Source organism: Chrysemys picta, unplaced genomic scaffold (assembly GCF_011386835.1).
Source record: "Chrysemys picta bellii isolate R12L10 unplaced genomic scaffold, ASM1138683v2 scaf81, whole genome shotgun sequence".
Classification (NCBI taxonomy): Eukaryota; Metazoa; Chordata; order Testudines; family Emydidae; genus Chrysemys; species Chrysemys picta.
The window spans coordinates 131,350-151,117 of NW_027052788.1; the positions used below are offsets into that span (position 1 = coordinate 131,350).

The 19,768-nt window shown below is 46.1% G+C and overlaps 1 protein-coding gene across 2 annotated transcripts in view; it reads left to right on the forward strand.

The window, feature by feature from the left end:
• The window catches only part of LOC135972190 (trichohyalin-like), a 142,454-nt gene that overhangs the window by 114,399 nt on the left and 8,287 nt on the right, over positions 1 to 19,768 (forward strand). For both annotated transcript variants that reach the window (XM_065579085.1, XM_065579084.1), the window contains 2 exons: positions 6,789 to 7,186; positions 15,795 to 18,317. In XM_065579085.1, coding sequence (XP_065435157.1) covers positions 6,789 to 7,186; positions 15,795 to 18,254 — 2,858 coding nt within the window. In that variant the 3' untranslated portion in view covers positions 18,255 to 18,317. The remainder of the gene's footprint in view (positions 1 to 6,788; positions 7,187 to 15,794; positions 18,318 to 19,768) is intronic.

Here is a 19,768-nt window from a genome sequence, read left to right on the forward strand (position 1 = left end):
TGGAATGGAAGGAGTAGGTGTAGGGAGGTCCCAGAATGCAGTTCTCTATGGGCAGCTGAGGGAGGCGAGCAAGGGACTGTTGAACCTGAAGGTCAGCAACCGTCTCCAGCGTGTCTGTTTCCCACTTGAGAAGCGCTATCACTCTTGCTGCACATCCCTCTCCTTTTCCTGTGCCGTTCTCCTCTCTACTCTATCCCTGTTCATGCTGTCCGTGAGGGTGATACTCCAGCCCTCTGCTCGGTATCCACAACACCAGAGGCTTGCAGGATCTCTTGGAACATGTCATCCTGTGAACTCTTCCTTCTCCTCCGTATTTGGCTGAGCTGCTCCACAGGTGTTGATGGAGAGACCCTCAGGGCCACATTTCCAGCTGCAAAATATACAATGCACAGAGGTGCTATTGTGAGTGTATTCACTCCACTTGATCCACATCAGTTACAATCACTGTATTCTCACTTCTCCTTGGGATTCAAAGAGCACAGCAGCAGTCCCAGCCATGGTGAGTGAGACCAAGCAGGACAGGGGTGAGCTGGCATAATAAATGTGGGGGCGGGAGCTAAGGGGCATGAGTGTATCCAGGTAGGGCAATTGTACTGAATACTGGCACCATTTTCCACAGGCCATGGTGAGTTTAGCTGATATCTCACTCCTGAGGGTAACGGAGGCTGAAAGGGAACAGCTCCCGCACATGTCTGGCTGCAGACTGGGTCCATATGATGCTAGCTTGTGTGCTGCAATGGTGCCTGCTGAAGTAATTGCTGATTGGTGTGGAAAAGCATCTTACCTCAGCAGAACAAATAAGGCAGCCCCCACCCTAGAAACCTTTGGCAGAGGATTGCAGACTACCTCCAGGAAAGTTTCCTCGAGATCTCTATGGAGGATTCACAGGACATCCCAGAGCACATAAACAAACTGTTCTGCAGATCCCCCCCTGCCTAACTGTACAGGGGAATGAGAGCAGTTAGCAACTCTACCTCTCTCTGTTAGTTCACTCTCTCTTGTAGCATGATTAAAAAAGAATAAGTGAACATATATCTCCCCGCAATATCACAGCAAACTGCATACTTACTAGAGGTTCCTTCCCCTGCATCAGGCTCACTTGTGCTGGATTGTAGCAACTGGCTTGGGAGTCAAAAAGAAATCCTGTCCTACTATGCCATTGGATCACCCAGTCACCAGTCTCCCATTCTCCACTTCCTCCTCTTCCTCATTCAGCACCTTGTCCTTTGGATTCACTGAGGTGGCCTGTGACTCTGCCTCCTCTGAAGTATCCACAGGGCTCTTGGGAATGCTAGTCACACCAAGGATGGCATGCAGCTCCTTGTAAAACTGGCATGTCTGAGGCTCCACACCAGAGTGATTGTTAGCCTGCCTTACCTTCTGGTACATCTGCCACAGCTTCTTGACTTTCACATGGCACTACTGTGGGTCCCTCATGTAGCCCTTCTCCCCCATTCCCCGAGTGATCTGCTCATAGATCTCAACATATCTACAGCTGGATTGGAGCTGTGCCTGCACAGCTTCTTCTCCCCACAGACCCAGGAGATCCACCACCTCCTGTGTACTCCAGACAGGAGTGTGCTTGCAGCGTGCAGCCAACATGGTCAGCTGGGCAGTTACTATGTGAATTCTCCATGCCGAACAAACAGGATATGAGCTTTAAAAAAATCATGAGCCTTTAAAATGGGAAGGGCATGTTCCTGTGTACTTGGCTGCCAGGCAGCGGTGTTCAAAACGGTGACCAGAGTGGTCACGGTGGGGTGTTGTGGGACACCTCCTGGAGGCCACTAGAGTCAACGTAAGTAATACAGTTTCTACTCTGATGCTGAATTGACCTAACTACATTGACCTAAGAACTACCTCTCTTGTGGAGGTGGAGTTATTAAGTCAGCATAGCGGGTAAGTCACATTTTAGCGAATGACACTTTAGTGTAGATGCTTACAGAGTTAGCTGTGGTTAGACATAAGCTGCCTTGTACAGAGGTTAGATGTAAGCTGCCTTGTATCGACCTAATGCTGTAGTGTAGACCAGGCCTCAGTTTCCTTATTAAGACCATGATTTTTAGTGTCTAGCAAAGTTATGTATTTAAGCTCCCAGGCTTGTCTTTTGATGGTGTTGTGCAGGTTTCCTTTTTAAACAAGACCTGAGAGGTCAGGTATGGAGTGTTCACCCAGAGGTGATAGGGTGTTTTTGTCTTTTATCATTTTCCTGTGTGAGTTTATTCAAGAGTGTAGTGATTGTCTGGTTTCATCCACATAGTTGTTACTGGGGCATTAGGTGCACTGGATGAGGTGCACCACTTGTTGTGAGAGGCCTGTGATGGACCCATGGATCTTGATAGGTGTGTTGTGGTGGGTGTTGATCATTGTACCAGTGGAGCTGTGTCTGCTTTGAGTTGGTCTGTGGTGGGCATGCTTCTGACAATGAGTATGGCAAATTTAGGGGGTTGTTTGAAAGCCAGAAGTGGGGGGTTGGGAAATATTTCTTTGAGGATGTGGTTCCCATTGAGTATGGGTTGTAATTGTTTAATGATACCTTGTAGAGTCCAGTGTGATGTGGTAAGTGACAACTAAGGGTGTGCCTTTATTATGAGGCCCAGGAATATAGCATAGGATATGTGTAGTGTCCATGACTGAAATAAAACGTTGCGTATAGTTGGTTGTTTGGGGGGGATTCTGAAATGTCATAGGGGTTTTTAGGTTTTCCAGGTTGATCTATAAGCTCTGTGTATTGCAACAGGTTTCTAGAAGGTGCATGTTTCTGTGGAGATTTTTGTGCATAGATGAGAGTATGACCAGCTCATTAGCACACAGCAATCATTTAATCTCCAAGTCATTTAGTCAGAATTCCACATGGGAAGACCTGAGCAAGAAGTTAGGAAGAAGCTGTTTCCCTGCAGATTGATTGCAAATGCAGTGGCTGAGGTGTTGATTGGTTGCAGCTGTGTCTGTGTCTGTGTGAGAGACATGGAAAGCTGTGCAAAGCCAGATTAAACAGCCAGGAAGCAAAGACCAATCCAGCAGACAGCCAGAGAAGCAGTGGTGAGCAAGGCCATGAGCGGGAGCAGAGACAGAGCTCCTTGGGGCACATGACGGGTTGGAAGGCAGGCTTAGAAACGGTGAGCTAGGGTGACCAGATAGGAAGGGGGAAAATTGGGATGGGGGGAAATAACGTCCTATAGAAGACAAAGCCCCAAATATTGGGATAGTCCCAATAAAATTGGGACATCTGGTCACCCTACTGTGAGCAAGGAGATTTTGTCCACACACAGCATGTTTCATCCCGGGCTGCAGGGGCTCAGCAAGATTCTCTCTGTAGTTACTCCTCCCAGCTGCTGTTGGTCTTATAATAGAAAGCTGCTGGGGCTGTTGCAGCACCAGGCTGAAGAAGAGACGCGAGGGAGACTCCCCTCCCTGGGCTCTTAGGGTTTGTCCACACTGCACACGAAGCCTGGGTCTGCAGGACATGGACTGGTTGACTTGTGTTTCCAAGTTCAAACTTGAGCATCTACTTTGCAATGGAAACCTAGGCCTCACAACCGTGCTGGCATGTGCATATTACACTAGACCCGAGTTAGAACTGCAGCTTCTGTGGGCATGTGCTACTGTATCCCAGGGTTCCTAGCGCCCTTTCTGTCAGAAATAAGGCCCTGTAGCTGCCCCTCTTCAGTCTCCTGGCAGCCTAAGGATCACAGCAGGGCTGCATCAGCGAAATCACCTGACGGAACGCTCTTCCTGATTGACTGAGGAAGCCACCAGCCTTGCTCTTAAGCCCAGCAGCAGTTTCTTGACTGCTCAAAACATTCACTCATAGCTGCAATAGTGCCTGTGCTTGCTTGTTCCCAGCCCTGCTCCTGTCTTGCTCCAGATCCGCTCCTGGCTTGTGCCAGGCTTGTTCCAGCCATGCTCCTGCTCTGAACCCAGCCCTCCCTCTGCCTTTCCTCATTCCAGATACCCCAGTTCTGACCCTAGCGTCTGATTCTTAACTTCTGACTTGGGCTTTGACCCTTGACTCTGGCATCTGGCCTCTGACCCTGGGCTCCGATTCCTGGCTATCAACACTGGCTCTAAGCACTAAGCCTGACATCTCCTCTTACCACTAGGCCTGTTGCCTGCTCCAACCACTAGGCACAGCTGCCCATGTCCTGATCTGACAGTTTGAGCAGCCGAAAAAGTAACCAAAGGGCAACAAGAGTTGACTAGGGGTCCAGCCCATAACTAGAATGGATCCATCCCAGGCCAATATTCCCCTGCCACAGCTAGTGTGTGCCTAACAGACGCTGCTGGGACACATCACTGCCCTGCAGGCACAGAATGTGGTGCTGCAAGGGCAGGCAGCTCCCTCTCTGAAGACTGATGCAAAGAATTCATTTAGCTTTTCTCCAGTGGCCTTGTCTTCCTTGACTGCTCCTCTAACACCCTGGTCATCCAGTGGACTTACTGCCTGTTTGGCAGACTTCCTACTTCGGTTGTACATAAAATTTCTTAGTGTTAGTTTTTGTGTCTTTAGCAGGTTGCTTCTCAAATTATCTCACAGCCTGCCTTATTGTCCTTTTACACTTAACCTGCCAGAGTTTGTGCTGCTCCCTATTATCCTCACTAGGATTTGACTTCAAAATTGTAAAAGATACCTTTTTGCCTCTAACAACCTCTGTTACTCTGCTGTTCAGCCATGCTGTCATTCGTTTGGTCCTCTTATTGTCTTTTCTCATGTGGCTATACATTTAATCAGAGCCACTATTATGGTGTTTTTAAATAGTTCCCATGCTGCTTGCAGGCATTCAACCTTGTGACAGCTCCTTTTAATGTCCATCTAACAAGCATCCTCATTTTCTGTAGGTCCTCCTTTTAAAGTGAAATGTTACTCTGATTGATTTTTTTTGTATTATCCTATATTTAATTATGTTATGGTCAGTATTACCAAATGGTTCTGCTAGAGTTATTTCATAGACCAGATCCTGTATTCCACTTAGAAGTAGCCTGTGAGTCAGCGTAAGGGGGGTGTTAGGGCTGGGAAGTGGTTCTTAAGTTGTGCCCGTGTGGTATTCTTTCTGTGAAGTTGGCAAAGTGTGAATGTCTGCCAGGATCTGGAACCTCCTGAATCCTATACTGCCAAGAGCCGGTGTGAGTACATGCTATGTGTGTATTGACGCATTTCTCATAGAAGGCAGAGGAAAGGTGCAGTGGGCATGCTTTTTCTTTCTTTTTTTTTTTCCTTTTTGTCCTGTAATAGTGTTTGCTGGAAACCCCTGGGTGAGCATGAATGGGTTGTAAAAGGAGGTGAAGAGCTTGTACTTTTCAGCAGCTGTGGGATTGGCAGAGTAAAGGTATATGTGTTAACAGGACATATTGGGGCATTGCTGAAAGAGGGCAGAGTTAAGGTTGTGTGGGCAAGCTTAACTGTGCATTTCATGGGTTTCAGAAGTTTCAGATTACTCAAATCAGCATTCTGCAAGGGGATGACCTACCTTACCTCAGCTCTGTGTGCATGTAGTTCTTTGCCACTGAATAACATCTATGCTGGCCTCTGAGCTACCATTGGTGCTCCAGGCTGACTCCCAAAATTCCCATCAGCCACAGAGCTGCTGGATCAGGGTAGGGCTTAAGCCTCAGGTTTGAAATCATTGCCCTTATGTAACCCAGAGGTTCAGACGCCAGCCCAGGCTCCCTCGCTGAGGGAGATAAACTGAGTGCCTAGCAACTCACTGTGCATGGACCTGCCCTATGAGATGTACCTCTGGGGCCTTATAAAAGCATCTATTGAACACCCCTCACTGGGCAGGAGCCAGGTATTCTAGTTGCCTTTCAGTCTCTGGGGTTCATCTCTGCTCCTCAGAGACAGTTTCCCCTTCATTTCTCTGCTGTGGCTAAGAAAACGCAGACTGCTCCTGGGAGGTAACTAGGCACCCAGGTTTATTGGGATAGTCCCAGGCCCAAAGAAGAGCTTGTGATGCTAGAGAGCTTGTCTCTCTCACCAACAGAAGTTGGTTCAATAAAAGACACTGCTTCACCCACCTTTTCTTTCTGATATCCTGGGATCAGCACAGCAACAAGAACACTGCAGACTGGTAATTCTGTTAGCTGTATTCTCCTCTTCTCCCATCTGACATCCCACCCTCCTCCCTGCTGCAACCACGTTATTATTTATTAACATGAATACTGTTTTCCCCCTTTATGGCTCTGCAAGTCTGTATATTAGGAAGGAGACGGCTCTGGCTGGGACTGATATAGTCAGAGGTGGGAGCTTGGTTTGTTTTGCCTCCCTGCTTCCAGCAGATGGCTCCATGACACTGTCTGTTCATTAAACTACTCCTGTAGGATGGGAGAAAAGAGACATATGACAAACAGAATTACCAGTAAGTAATTTCCCTTTCATCTCTCTTCTTCTTTCTGGTGAAACAGAGTTTTTGAGTTCTAGTGAACACATCTGTTATGAGTGTTATACTTCTCCTACCCTGGTCTGATTCACTTCCAATTTAGTAGAAAAATTCAGTGTTGGTCCAAACTTACCTTGACACTTTTCAGACCAACCTGACTTTCTTTGTGGGAACTGAAAATGGGGCACAATCAGGCTTATAACAGAAACCCACTTAACTGTGGAGCAGGTAGTGCCATTTTATTACAGTGGAGACCCACTGGCAGCCTTCTGTGGAGAGGCTACTGCCACTTTATAATCAGCCCCAATACACGTCTGAGAGGCTTGGCACTGTCTGCCACATGGAGACTCCACAGTAGGAGGGGGATGATGCCATCATCTTTTTAAATTTTGTTTTCCCTTTTACAAAAAGCTGAGCAGGCAAGAGCGGAGTGGCTGGGGCAGCAGAACAAGGCAGAGGAGGAGAGAAGGCGGCAGCTGGAGCAGGAGATGAGAGACGTGGAACGCAGCCACCAGGAGAACATTAGACAGGTGGAAGCCAAGATGGAGGAGGAGACCGCCAAGATGAGGCAGGAGACGGACAGAACCGTGGAGTGCAAGCTGAAGGAGCAGGAGAAGCTGTTGCAGCAGGGCTTCATAGAGCAAGCCGGGCTGATGAAAGAGGAGATAGACGGGCTGCAGAAGCAGGGAAAGGAGCAGGAGAAGAAGCTGCAGCAGGAATTCAGAGAGAAAGCCAGGCTGATGAAAGAGGAGATGGACGTGTTGCAGAAGCGGGGAAAAGAGAGAGAGGAGAAGCTGCAGCAGCAATTGGTGAGATTCAGTGGGGTTGGAGGACAGTTGGGGTAATGCACAGTGTATGTTTCCCCCATGGAGCAGCAGTGACAGCTGCTGCCCCATTTGGGTAAAGCACAGAGTAGATACACTGCATTACCCTAGCTGGCTATGGGTTATTTTCTTTCTCGGGGCAGGTCTACTCTTAAAATGCTGCAGCTGCACAATTAAAGCTGCCCTGTAGCCTGCTTCAGTGAAGACACTACCTTCTTCTGTAGTTAATCCTCCTCCTGTCAACTTAGCACTGTCTATCCCAGGGACTAGTTTGATATAACTATGTCGCTCAGGGGTGTGAGTGTAAGTTTCTCGTGTAGTCCTGGCCTCAGTTTTACATTTTGTTTGTCAATTGGAGTCAGGCCAGTCAGATTATCCCCTGTCCCAAATGCAATGGAAGGTAGATTTTGGAGGGATGGGGGAATTCTGTTTTTATCCAGCCCCATGTCCATGCTGGCCTCCTGAGGTCTTGAGGGAGAAGTCTTTAGGAGATGAAAAGGGAACAGGGAGGAGAGAGGATTTTCCCTTCCTTCCTATCTATCTAACTGGTATCATACTGCCGCCCATCACTGTAGTATCTGAACACCTTCCATGTAAAATCAACAGAGTGAAAAACAATTGATTCATGCCGTCTGTCACATAACGGATATGAACTGGCTACAGCGCTCCCACCCCAGGGAGAAACAAAAGCTGCATTGTTTTTAAGACACTCTATTGCAATGGTCCCCAATGTGGTGTACGCGGGTGCCATGGTGCCCGCTGGGGCATTTATGTGCGCCCGTCTAGTGACACGGTGTGAAAGATAGCACCCAGCAGGGAGAGAAGCCGTGGCCCAGCACCTGCCGGGGACAGAGAACACCAGGGCTGCAGGCTGCGGGCACTGGTGTACTCTGTCCCCAGCAGGCACGGGGGCGCCGCTTCTCTCCAGCTTCTCTCCGCGTTGCCCAGAACTGCCAAAAACAAACAAACAAACAAACAAAAAACAGCCGCTCAGACTGCCTCCCAAACTTCCAAAGCAGGGGGAAAAAAATTGCTCGGACTCTGCCACCCCAAGAATGGACAGAATGCCACCCCTTAGCATGTGCCTCCCCAGGCACATGCTTGCTCTGCTGGTGCCTGGGGCCAGCCTTGTATGTGAGTATTCTTCTGCTGTACTGATACTGCTGTTTTCTCGTGCTTTGCGATTTATTATTTTTTTAACATGTTGCCCCAAAATGAGTGGTTCAAATAAAAGATAACGTACGTATTATTTCAACGCAGAGTGGGAAGAATCCTATTGTTTTATTGAAAATAAAGGGAAATGGTTTGCTTATTGTGCGGGGGTGCTGTTGCAGTGCCAAAAAAACATAATGTCGAAAGCCATTTCCAAACTAATCATGGCTCTTTTGACATTAGTCATCCACTTAAATCTGAGTTGAGAAAGAATAAAATTAATCAACTCAAATCAAACCTATCTGCCCAACAATCTGTTTTCACTAGACAAGTGGTAAAGTCTAAAAGTGCTACTATTGCTTCTTTTAAAATTGCTCATCTGCTCGCAAAGAAGAAAAAACCGTTTCAAGATGGTAAATTGTTGAAGGAAGCATTTTTGACTGGTGCTGATTGCCTGTTTCAAGGATTTCCTAACAAGCATGAGATTTTGTTGGCAGTGCAAGACTTGCAGTTATCAGACACCGCAGGTACGAGGAGGATACATGCAATTTCAAGTGACATGCAAATCAGCTAAAGGATGACTTGGAAATATGTGACTGGTTTTCACTGTAGTTCGATGAGTTGACAGATATATCAGATACAGCGCAGTTGGCAGTTACGGTGAGGATGGTATTTAGTGACTTCACCGTAAAAGAAGAGTTACTAAAAGTATTGCCTATGAAAGAGTGAACAAAGGGTGAGGACATCTATAATTTATTCAAATTATATGCAACATCAGTTAGTATGCCACTACGCAAGCTGTCTGCGATCATCACTGATGGAGCACCAGCAATGATGGTCAGTGCCAATGGATTCATTGCACTCTGCAAGAAGAATGAATCCTTTCTGAACTTTATGCCTTATCATTGCATTATCCACCAAGAAGCTTTGTGCGTCAAAGTTCTTTCTTTTCAACATGTCATGAATGTCGTTATTAAAATAATTAACTCTATTCAAGCAAAACCTTTGCAACACCGACTTTTTAAGGCCCTGTTGGAAGATGTTGATGATAAACAATCTGATCTTATCTTGCACACAGAAGTACAATGGCTGAACAAAGGTAAAGTTCTTGCACATTTTTAAGCCTAATTGAAGAGATCAAAGAATTTCTGAAGTCCACAAATCTGAACTTCGAGCAACTAGAAGACTCCAGCTGGTTAATGGACTTGGCTTTTCTTGCCAATATCACTGACAAATTGAACATTTTAAATCTTGAGCTCCAGGGAAAAGACAAACATGTGGCTCAAATGATAGGTTCTGTAAAATCATTAAAGCAAAACTGATCTTGAGGATGTCACATATGAAGACGAAGTCTCTCGTACATTTCCCAAGTATGAAGAAAATGGTATGTGACAGTGATTTTAGCCCATCACCAGTTGTTATCCACATTCAAACACTTCTGGAACAATTTGAAAAGAGATTTCAACAGTTCACCATCATTGAGCCTGTAGTTGCCTTTCTTGTGAATCCTTTTACTTGCCAAATAAAGGTAACAGAAATGGCTACATCAATTGCGAGTATCATTCAAGTAAGAACAGAAGAAGTGGAACTGGAGATTTTGGACCTTCAAAATGATATTGTTCTAAAATCCTGCGCAACAGATGAAAACTTTTGGAATCTGGTTGACCGAAAAAAGTTTCCTGCCTTAAAAAATGTAGCATACAAAATAAAATCTTATTTTGGTTCCACTTATCTACGCGAAGTTCTGTTTTCAGCAATGAACATCATAAAATCAAAATACAGATCTCGGCTTACAGATGCCCATCTTGACGATTGCTTATAAATGGGAATATCATCCTACTCTCCCAACTACGAAAAATTGGCTGAAGAAACTCAGTGCCAAAAATCACACTGACTTTATTAGAAAAACCACGTGAATTAATGATACCTATTTTCCATTAAGTGCTGATGAGCGCATATGATTAACTTGTGTTTAACTTTTTAAATATTTGTTTGTTTGTTTATTGAAATCCAGATACAAGTAAAAATACAAAGAATATTTTTTAATTAACCATAACTGGCTATCTATGTTAAAGTAAGAATAATAAATATATTTGGACCAGCAGTTCAACAATGTTTTACTTTTTAAAAATAAATAAGATGAAAACTGTTTATGATATTTATTTTGTAAAAACACCTTAATTTTTCTTACAGGTAGATAAAAAAGAGCAAATTCACATGGTAAGGTGAAAGAGTAATTGCAGAATAATTTAATTAATACCTTTTACATGTAAAATTACATTTTTATCTTATGGATTCATATATTATGTAATATTAAATATGATAGTTTTCATATTATTTAATGTACAAATGCAAAATAAGCCTTGAAAAATTGTTGGCACCCGCCACACTCTTCTGAAAACATGAATGTGCTATTGTCCACAAAAAGGTTGGGGACCACTGCTCTAATGCACTGCCAGGTGTGTCTGTTACACATGGTGCCATGCAGTGGCTGACCTGTATAATACAGTTCAGCACTGAGGTATAAAGTATGCATCAATCACAGCCAGAACTCTGGCATAATCATCTTTGTGATTGTCTTCAGTAAAGGTAAACGATTTAAAGATATGCTCTGTCTGCTTCCCCATAGCACAAATGAAAGAGCATATCTGAATGTGTGCAGTTTCCTTGTGGAGTTTGGTTGCAAAGCAAAATCTTGCAAAATGCTGCTTCCAGTCTGTTGTTGGGATTCCCTCCAAGACCTTTTCCACTTGGTTTATCCAGAACACTTCATCCAGTCCCGGGAGAATGCTTTATCCAGTTCTCTGGAATCCAAGAAATCAGTTCAACTTGACTTGTCACTGAGGCTTCTTTATTGGCATACAATCAAACTATACCTGAGCTGACCGGGCTTAATTGTAGGGGGTGGGTACAAGGTACACCACACAGCTAACATACATAATCATGAATCAGGTTACATACACACTTACACTTAATACTATTGGATAAAACATCGTATCACACACTTTATAATTAATCTACTAATTTTCGTAACCTGAAACTGTCCATGAGCTGCAAAATGTGCTAGTGAGCAAAGCTGCAATCTTATCACACATTATTCTCCTTACTATTTCTTTATCTACTAACTACACATTATTTACAAGGCCACTTCTGAGTTTGTGCTTTGTCCACTGCTAACCTGCTTCCTTACGTCTGTTTTCTTTCATTGCTCCTGCAAACAGAGGTAACATATGGGGGGCATAAGAACATAAGAACGGCCATACTGGGTCAGACCAAAGATCCATCTAGCCCAGTATCCTGTCTTCCGACAGTGGCCAGTGCCAGGTGCCCCAGAGGGAATGAACAGAACAGGTAATCATCAAGTGATCCACCCTCTGTCGCCCATTCCCAGCTTCTGGCAAACAGAGGCTAGGGACACCATCCCCGCCCATCCTGGCTAATAGCTATTGATGGACCTATTCTTCATGAATGTATCTAGTTCTTTTTTAACCCTGTTATAGTCTTGGCCTTCACAACATCCTCTGGCAAGGAGTTCCGCAGGTTGACTGTGCTTTGCGTGAAAAAATACTTCCTTTCGTTTGTTTTAAACCTGCTACCTATTAATTTCATTTGGTGGCCCCAGTTCTTGTATTGTGAGAAGGAGTAAATAACACTTCCTTATTTAGTTTCTCCACATCAGTCATGATTTTTTAGACCTCTATCATATCCCCCCTTCGTTGTCTCTTTTCCAACCTGAAAAGTCCCAGTTTTATTAATCTCTCCTCATATGGAAGCTGTTCCATAGCCCTAATAATTTTTGTTGCCCTTTTCTGAACCTTTTCCAATTCCAATATATCTTTTTTGAGATGGGGCGACCGCATCTGCATGCAGTATTCAAGATGTGGGCTTTATATAGAGGCAATATGATATTTTCTGTCTTATTATCTATCCTTTTCTTAATGATTCCCAACATTCTGTTCACCTTTTTGACTGCCACTGCACACTGAGTGGATGTTTTCAGAGAACTCTCCACAATGACGCCAAGATCTCTTTCTTGAGTAGAAACAGCTAATTTCGACCCCATCATTCTGTATGTATAGTTGGGATTATGTTTTCTAATGTGCATTATTTGCATCTATCAACATTGATAAATGTTGCACAAGGGGTCATGCGCCCCCACCCAGATTTAACTGCTTGACTTGTACGGAGAAGGCTCACATGGACTGAGCATGCTCAGTAACATCTGCTAAAGCCACTGTTTTCACTCTGCCCTTACTTGTGTCCCCACCCACTTTTGGCAGGTATGGGTCATCTCTGCCTTCAAGACCTACATCTTTCCATTCTGAAGGACTGTCAGAGCTGAAATTCTGTGGGGCACTGAAGAGTGGCATGTTGATGAGATCCTGCAATCTTTGTTTTTTTTTTCTCTTTGCAACTTTTGTTGCTATTTTTCTTTTGATTCTGTTCTCCTCTGGCATTACCTAAGCTGCCTTCACTTCTGACACCATGTCAAGTACTGGATATGGCCTGGTTACGGAGCCTCCACCCCAGAGAGATACAAGAGATGTGTTCTCTTTAAGACACTTTAATTCACTGCCAGGTCGGGATGTTGTGGGCTCAGTTGAGGTATTTTACACAGAGCACCACCTAGTGTCTAAACAGTATAATACAGTTTAGCATTACTTTACACTGTCCAATTCTCCAATCATGGCCTATCCAGATTTACAGAAACCATTCACCTTGCATATGGTTACCTCAAAAGAGAGCCTGAGAGCAGTCCTGTACCAGCATCTAGATGGGAAGCCCCAGACAATTGCCTGTGGAGCCAGAACGTTGACACCTGCAGATAACTACCACTTATACTCTGGGAAAGTCTCTTGCTCTGAAGTGGGCCTTAACATAAAGGTTCAGAGATTACCTCTTCTATGAACCTTCTTTTACAGTCTGTAGTGATAATAACCCACTAACATATGTGATGACGATAGCTAAGCTAAATGTTTCTCATCATTGATGGTTTCAGAGCTCTCAAGGTTTCAACTTCACCATGAAATGTCATCCTGGGAAAGTGAATGTTGATGCCAACTATTAATCCAGGGAACCTTTACTATGGAAGAATACGTAAGAGAATGCAAACCAGAGTAGGATCCTGCGAGCTTTTCAGATATTGTTCAAGCTGTGAAAACCCAAAATGAGGGTCCTGGAGTGGATTTCAGCAATTTCGGCAAATATATCTACTCTGTAAACAAATTAATACAGCATATTGAATCCCATAGCAGATACAATATGTCCTGAGGAGCTAAAATCAATTCAAGCAAGTGATTCTGCAAAAAGCTCCTAAGGAAAAATATTTGGATTCCCAGAATAAACGAAGTTCTCCTTGAAAACTGAGTCTTGTGAATAAGGTTCTTCTTCCAGTGACTGTTGCATATACATTCTACTGCAGGTGTATGTGCACCCAGGGCACTGACTTCAGAGACTAGCCAGCAGTACGAGCAGGCAGCACCTGTGCCCCTCTCTCCTTGTGTTCTCTGCCAACTCCCTCTCAGTTCCTTCTCACTGCCCATGGTGACCGTTGTGTCCCCCCTGACTTTCCCTTCATTTAGCCAGTCTTCCATCGTTTTAGGGTATACAGTGAGTTAGTGTTCAATAATTTAATTTGTTAGTAATTACAGTTTGATAGTTTTCTGGGAGATTTTACTTTGATAAATTCCCCAGGATTTGACAACATTCCACGTTCAGGGCTGTTTTCCATGTCACAGACAGGCACGACAGTTGTTTGATCTGTCCAGGTGAGGGACATGTGAGAGACAATGCTCCATTTGCATCTCCATTTTATCCTTCTGTGTCTGCTCCTGTATGGGATTTAAATCTAGTCTCCTCCAAACTCATGGGCTCCCCTTTTGAGCCTATGGCTACTTCATTATCACTATTGTCTTATGAAAATGGCCTTTGTAGTGGTAATCACTTCTGCAAGAAGAGTTTCTGAACTTCAGGCTCTCTTGGCTGACCCTCCTTTCACAATCTTCCCTAAGGACAAGATTTCTCTTAGGGCACACCCTAAGTTTATCATAGAATCATAGGGTTGGAAGGGACCTCAGGAGGTCATCTAGTCCAACCCCCTGCTCAAAGCAGGACCAACCCCAACTAAATCCCCAAATGGCCCCCTCAAGGATTGAACTCACAACCCTGGGTTTAGCAGGCCAATGCTCAAACCACTGAGCTATTCCTCCCCCAATAAGGTAATGCCTAAGGTAATGTCAGCCTTCCATCTAACCAACAATTCATCTCCCAGTGTTTTTCCCCAAATCCCACTCCCCCTTGGGTCTAAAGCTGAGGAAACACTTCAGCCTTTGGATGTTTTTAGACCCCTGTCATTCTACTTGGACCTCACCAGATCCTTCAGGACCTCTCCCAAGCATTATGTAGCCTATGCTGAGCGAATCAAAGGTCAATCAGTGTCATCTCAGTGACTCTCAGACTGGATTTCTGACTACATGAAGCTCTGCTGCAATCTTGCGAAAGTCTCTCCTCCACAGAGAATAATGGCTCACTCCACCAGGGCTTGCTCCACTTCATCAGCTTCTCTGAGCAATATTCCAATAGCTGATATACGCAAGGCAGTGACGTGGTCATCTGTGCATACCTTGTCCACTTGTTACGTTGTCACTCAAGCCTCTCGTGGCAATTCAAGTTAGTGTTACAATCTCTTTTTAAATAATCCAAAGTCCCTCCACCTATACGGGAACTACTGTTGAATCACCTATCATCGAATGTATATGTGCACAATCACTCCAAGTAGAAAAACATGTTACTTACCTGTACTGTAACTTGTTCTTTGAGATGTCGTGTGCATGTACACATTCTATGACCCTCCCACTTTTCCCACTACTTTGGACATTGCCTACAGCAGTGTGATGGAATAGAGAGGGAGGCGGTGGACACACACCATTTTTGTCTCATTTGGGCAAGAGGAGAGATGGGGTGCATGCACTGCCTATTGGTACTGCTGGCAAAGGTCTCCAACTCGAGTGCATTGGGTGTGCACACACCTGCAATGGAATGTATATGTGCACACCACGTCTTGCAGAACAGTTGTTACTGTATAGGTAACTAACCATTTTTTGTAACAACTGATGACATGGTATATATTGTACAATCACTCACAGCAGAGATATGTTTGTGGAAGAATATAATTTAGAGGGCATCCCTCATAAGGGATGATATTATGAATATAGGAATTTACAGATGTGCCTTGGAATCTGGGGTTGAGAACACAGTGTACCTGTGCACAGCAGTTCACCACAGAAGGTCTCTAGTTTCTTTTATTCCTTTCTCATTCACTGGTTTATTGTTTAATGAACTGAAAGATCATTACATGGTGGCAGAAGCATTGAACGAGAAGGAGACTGCTGTCATCTTGAAGTTAACTCCTCTGTTTACAACTGTGTTTACATCTCACCAGAAAGAGAGAGAAGAAAAGGAGAAGCAGCGCCAGCGAGAGAGAGAAGAAAAGGAGAAGCAGCGCCAGCACAAGGAGCGCCAGCGAGAGAGGGAAGAAAATGAGAAGCAGCGCCAGCACGAGAGAGAAGAAAGGGAGAAGCAGCGCCAGCGAGAAAGAGAAGAAAAGAAGAAGCAGCGCCAGCGAGAGAGAGAAGAAAAGGAGAAGCAGCGCCAGCATGAGAGAGAAGAAAAGGAGAAGCAGCGCCAGCGAGACAGAGAAGAAAAGAAGAAACAGCGCCAGCGAGAGAGAGAAGAAAAGGAGAAGCAGCGCCAGCATGAGAGAGAAGAAAAGGAGAAGCAGCGCAAGCATGAGAGAGAAGAAAAGGAGAAGGAGCGCCAACGAGAGATAGAAGAAAAGGGGAAGCAGCGCCAGCACGAGGAGTGCCAGCGAGAGAGAGAAGAAAAGGAGAAGCAGCGCCAGCATGAGGAGCGCCAGCGAGAGATAGAAGAAAAGGAGAAGCAGTGCCAGCATAAGGAGCGCCAGCGAGAGAGAGAAGAAAAGGAGAAGCAGCACCAGCGAGAGATAGAAGAAAAGGAGAAGCAGCGCCAGCATGAGGAGCGCCAACGAGAGAGAGAAGAAAAGGAGAAGCAGCGCCAGCGAGAGAGAGAAGAAAAGGAGAAGCAGCACCAGCGAGAGATAGAAGAAAAGGAGAAGCAGCTCCAGCGAGAGACAGAAGAAAAGGAGAAGCAGCGCCAGCGAGAGATAGAAGAAAAGGAGAAGCAGCGCCAGCATGAGGAACGCCAGCGAGAGAGAGAAGAAAAGGAGAAGCAGCGCCAACGAGAGATAGAAGAAAAAGAGAAGCAGCTCCAGCGAGAGAGAGAAGAAAAGGAGAAGCAGCGCCAGCGAGAGATAGAAGAAAAGGAGAAGCAGCGCCAGCATGAGGAGCGCCAGCGAGAGAGAGAAGAAAAGGAGAAGCAGCGCCAGCATGAGGAGCGCCAACGAGAGAGAGAAGAAAAGAAGAAGCAACGCCAGAGAGAGAGAGAAGAAAAGGAGAAGCAGCTCCAGCATGAGGAGCGCCAGCGAGAGAGAGAAGAAAAGGAGAAGCAGCGCCAGCATGAGGAGCGCCAACGAGAGATAGAAGAAAAAGAGAAGCAGCTCCAGCGACAGAGAGAAGAAAAGGAGAAGCAGCGCCAGCACGAGAGAGAAGAAAAGGAGAAGCAGCGCCAGCATGAGGAGCTCCAGCGAGAGACAGAAGAAAAGGAGAAGCAGCGCCAGCGAGAGAGGGAAGAAAAGGAGAAGCAGCACCAGCATGAGGAGCGCCAGCGAGAGAGAGAAGAAAAGGAGAAGCAGGGCCAGCATGAGGAGCGCCAGCGAGACAGAGAAGAAAAGGAGAAGCAGCTCCAGCGAGAGAGAGAAGAAAAGGAGCAGCAACGCCAGCGAGAGATAGAAGAAAAAGAGGAGCAGCGCCAGCATGAGGAGCGCCAGCGAGACAGAGAAGAAAAGGAGAAGCAGCTCCAGCGAGAGAGAGAAGAAAAGGAGAAGCAGCACCAGCGAGAGAGAGAAGAAAAGGAGAAGCAGCGCCAGCGAGAGAGAGAAGAAAAGGAGAAGCAGGGCCAGCATGAGGAGCGCCAGCGAGACAGAGAAGAAAAGGAGAAGCAGCTCCAGCGAGAGAGAGAAGAAAAGGAGAAGCAGCGCCAGCACGAGGAGCACCAGCGAGACAGAGAAGAAAAGGAGAAGCAGCTCCAGCGAGAGAGAGAAGAAAAGGAGAAGCAGCGCCAGCACGAGAGAGAAGAAAAGGAGAAGCAGCGCCAGCATGAGGAGCTCCAGCGAGAGACAGAAGAAAAGGAGAAGCAGCGCCAGCGAGAGAGAGAAGAAAAGGAGAAGCAGCGCCAGCATGAGGAGCGCCAGCGAGAGATAGAAGAAAAGGAGAAGCAGCGCCAGCATGAGGAGCACCAGCGAGAGATAGAAGAAAAGGAGAAGCAGCGACAGCACGAGGAGCGCCAGCGAGAGATAGAAGAAAAGGAGAAGCAGCGCCAGCATGAGGAGCGCCAGCGAGAGATAGAAGAAAAAGAGAAGCAGCTCCAGCGAGAGAGAGAAGAAAAGGAGAAGCAGTGCCAGGGAGAGATAGAAGAAAAGGAGAAGCAGCTCCAGCACGAGGAGCACCAGCACAAGAGAGAAGAACAGGAGAAGCAGCGCCAGCATGAGAGAGAAGAACAGGAGAAGCAGCGCCAGCACGAGAGAGAAGAACAGGAGAAGCAGCGCCAGCACGAGAGAGAAGAAAAGGAGAAGCAGCGCGAGCATGAGAGAGAAGAAAAGGAGAAGGCGCGCCAGCACGAGAGAGAAGAAAAAGAGAAGCAGCGCCAGCACAAGCGAGAAGAAAAGGAGAAGCAGCGCCAGCACGAGGAGCACCAGCGAAAGAGAGAAGAAAAGGGGAAGCAGCGCCAGCGAGAGATAGAAGAAAAGCAGAAGGAATGCCAGTGACAGCAGGAGGCCGAAGATAAGGAAAGGGCACATCAACAGCAGATTGAGCTGGAGAAACTGAAGGTAGGTAAACCCACTCCTTAGGTACTTGTCCCAGTGGGTGGCAAAGATTCCAAATTTCTTCCTCACTTTAGGTAGGTGGGGGGCCTGGCTATGTTTCTAAATGCTTTTGAGATGGGGTGTGAATTGAATGAGGTGGGAAAAGGGGATATGGCATGGTACCTGGCTCCACAACTGTCTGCGAAAAAGGCCTGGGACATTTTTAGCCTTATGGGAAGGGAGGGTTGCAGATATTATAAGTGATGTGAACAAGGTTTGTCGCTAAAGTTTAAAGTGACGCCTGAAGCATCTAGAGAAGGAAAACAGGAACATAACGTGTGCTGTGGTTTCAACCCAAATTAGGGATTATTTAAGGAGATGGAGATAGAGGGTTTCCATGGTCCATGAGGCCTATGAATTAATGTGTTTAGAACAATTCTCTAAATGCTTCACCCCACCCAGACCTGAAATCCAGGAAATAGACAAAAATCCCAAAGATGCAGGCATAGCTGGGACATGGGCCAACCATTATGCAGATAGTCGGCGTGGATTTGATAGAAAACCTAATAGGAAGTGAATGGGATCAGGGGGCAGGGAGCAGGCCCAAGCCTAGACCCACACTAGTGAAACCACCTCCCAGAAGCCCTGAGATGGGTGGGAGAAAGTGATGTGCCATATGTGACCAGCAGGGTCACTTTGCCCAGGTTTGCCCACTCTGCCCACGCAGGGCTGGGAAAACCAGCTGCATCTCAGCCCCCAGTTAGCTCCAGGCCTGTAAGGGACCATGTGAGACAAACTGCAAATGGGACAGCTGACAGTTAGGAGGGGGTGGATGTCTCTGCCAGTACCAATGACAATCCAGTTACCTCCCTGGGGTGTGCAACCAAATACCTGAGGAGACGGAGGGTGAGACAGCTGCTGGGGAACTGTCCGTGAATAGATAATCGTCCAGACAACAGGTTTCTCCTTAAGGTGTAGCTTCAAAAGAATAGGTCTGGAGGTGCATAAGTTGCTTTCCACACCTCTTGAGTATTTCCTAGGAAACCCCTTTTAACTAGGGGCTCTGGAACAGGGGGGACCAGGGGGCCATGGCGAGCGACAAGGGAGAGGGGACGGAGAGGAGTGAGCAGGGGGTGGAGTCTCAGGGGAAGAAACAGAGCGAGGGTGGGACCTCACAGGGAAAGGGGTGGGGCTATGGTTCGGGCACTGGTGGCCCCCGCCCCGCACTTCTAGGGAGCTTCCTGCACTACTGACCCCAAGGTTTATATTAGTTATGTCTCCTAGAGGAGTTCCCTACAATCCTGCAGTGACACATAAACATTTGCATTTTAATACAATGATGTCCTAAAATACTGAAAATTCATTCTGTGAGGTGTGTCCAGGAAATTGCCATTTCTGTCACAATAGGGTTTGAAGCACAGCTCCATGTACACCGTAGTGATGATGCAGATTCTTCCCCACATTTGTGGTAATGT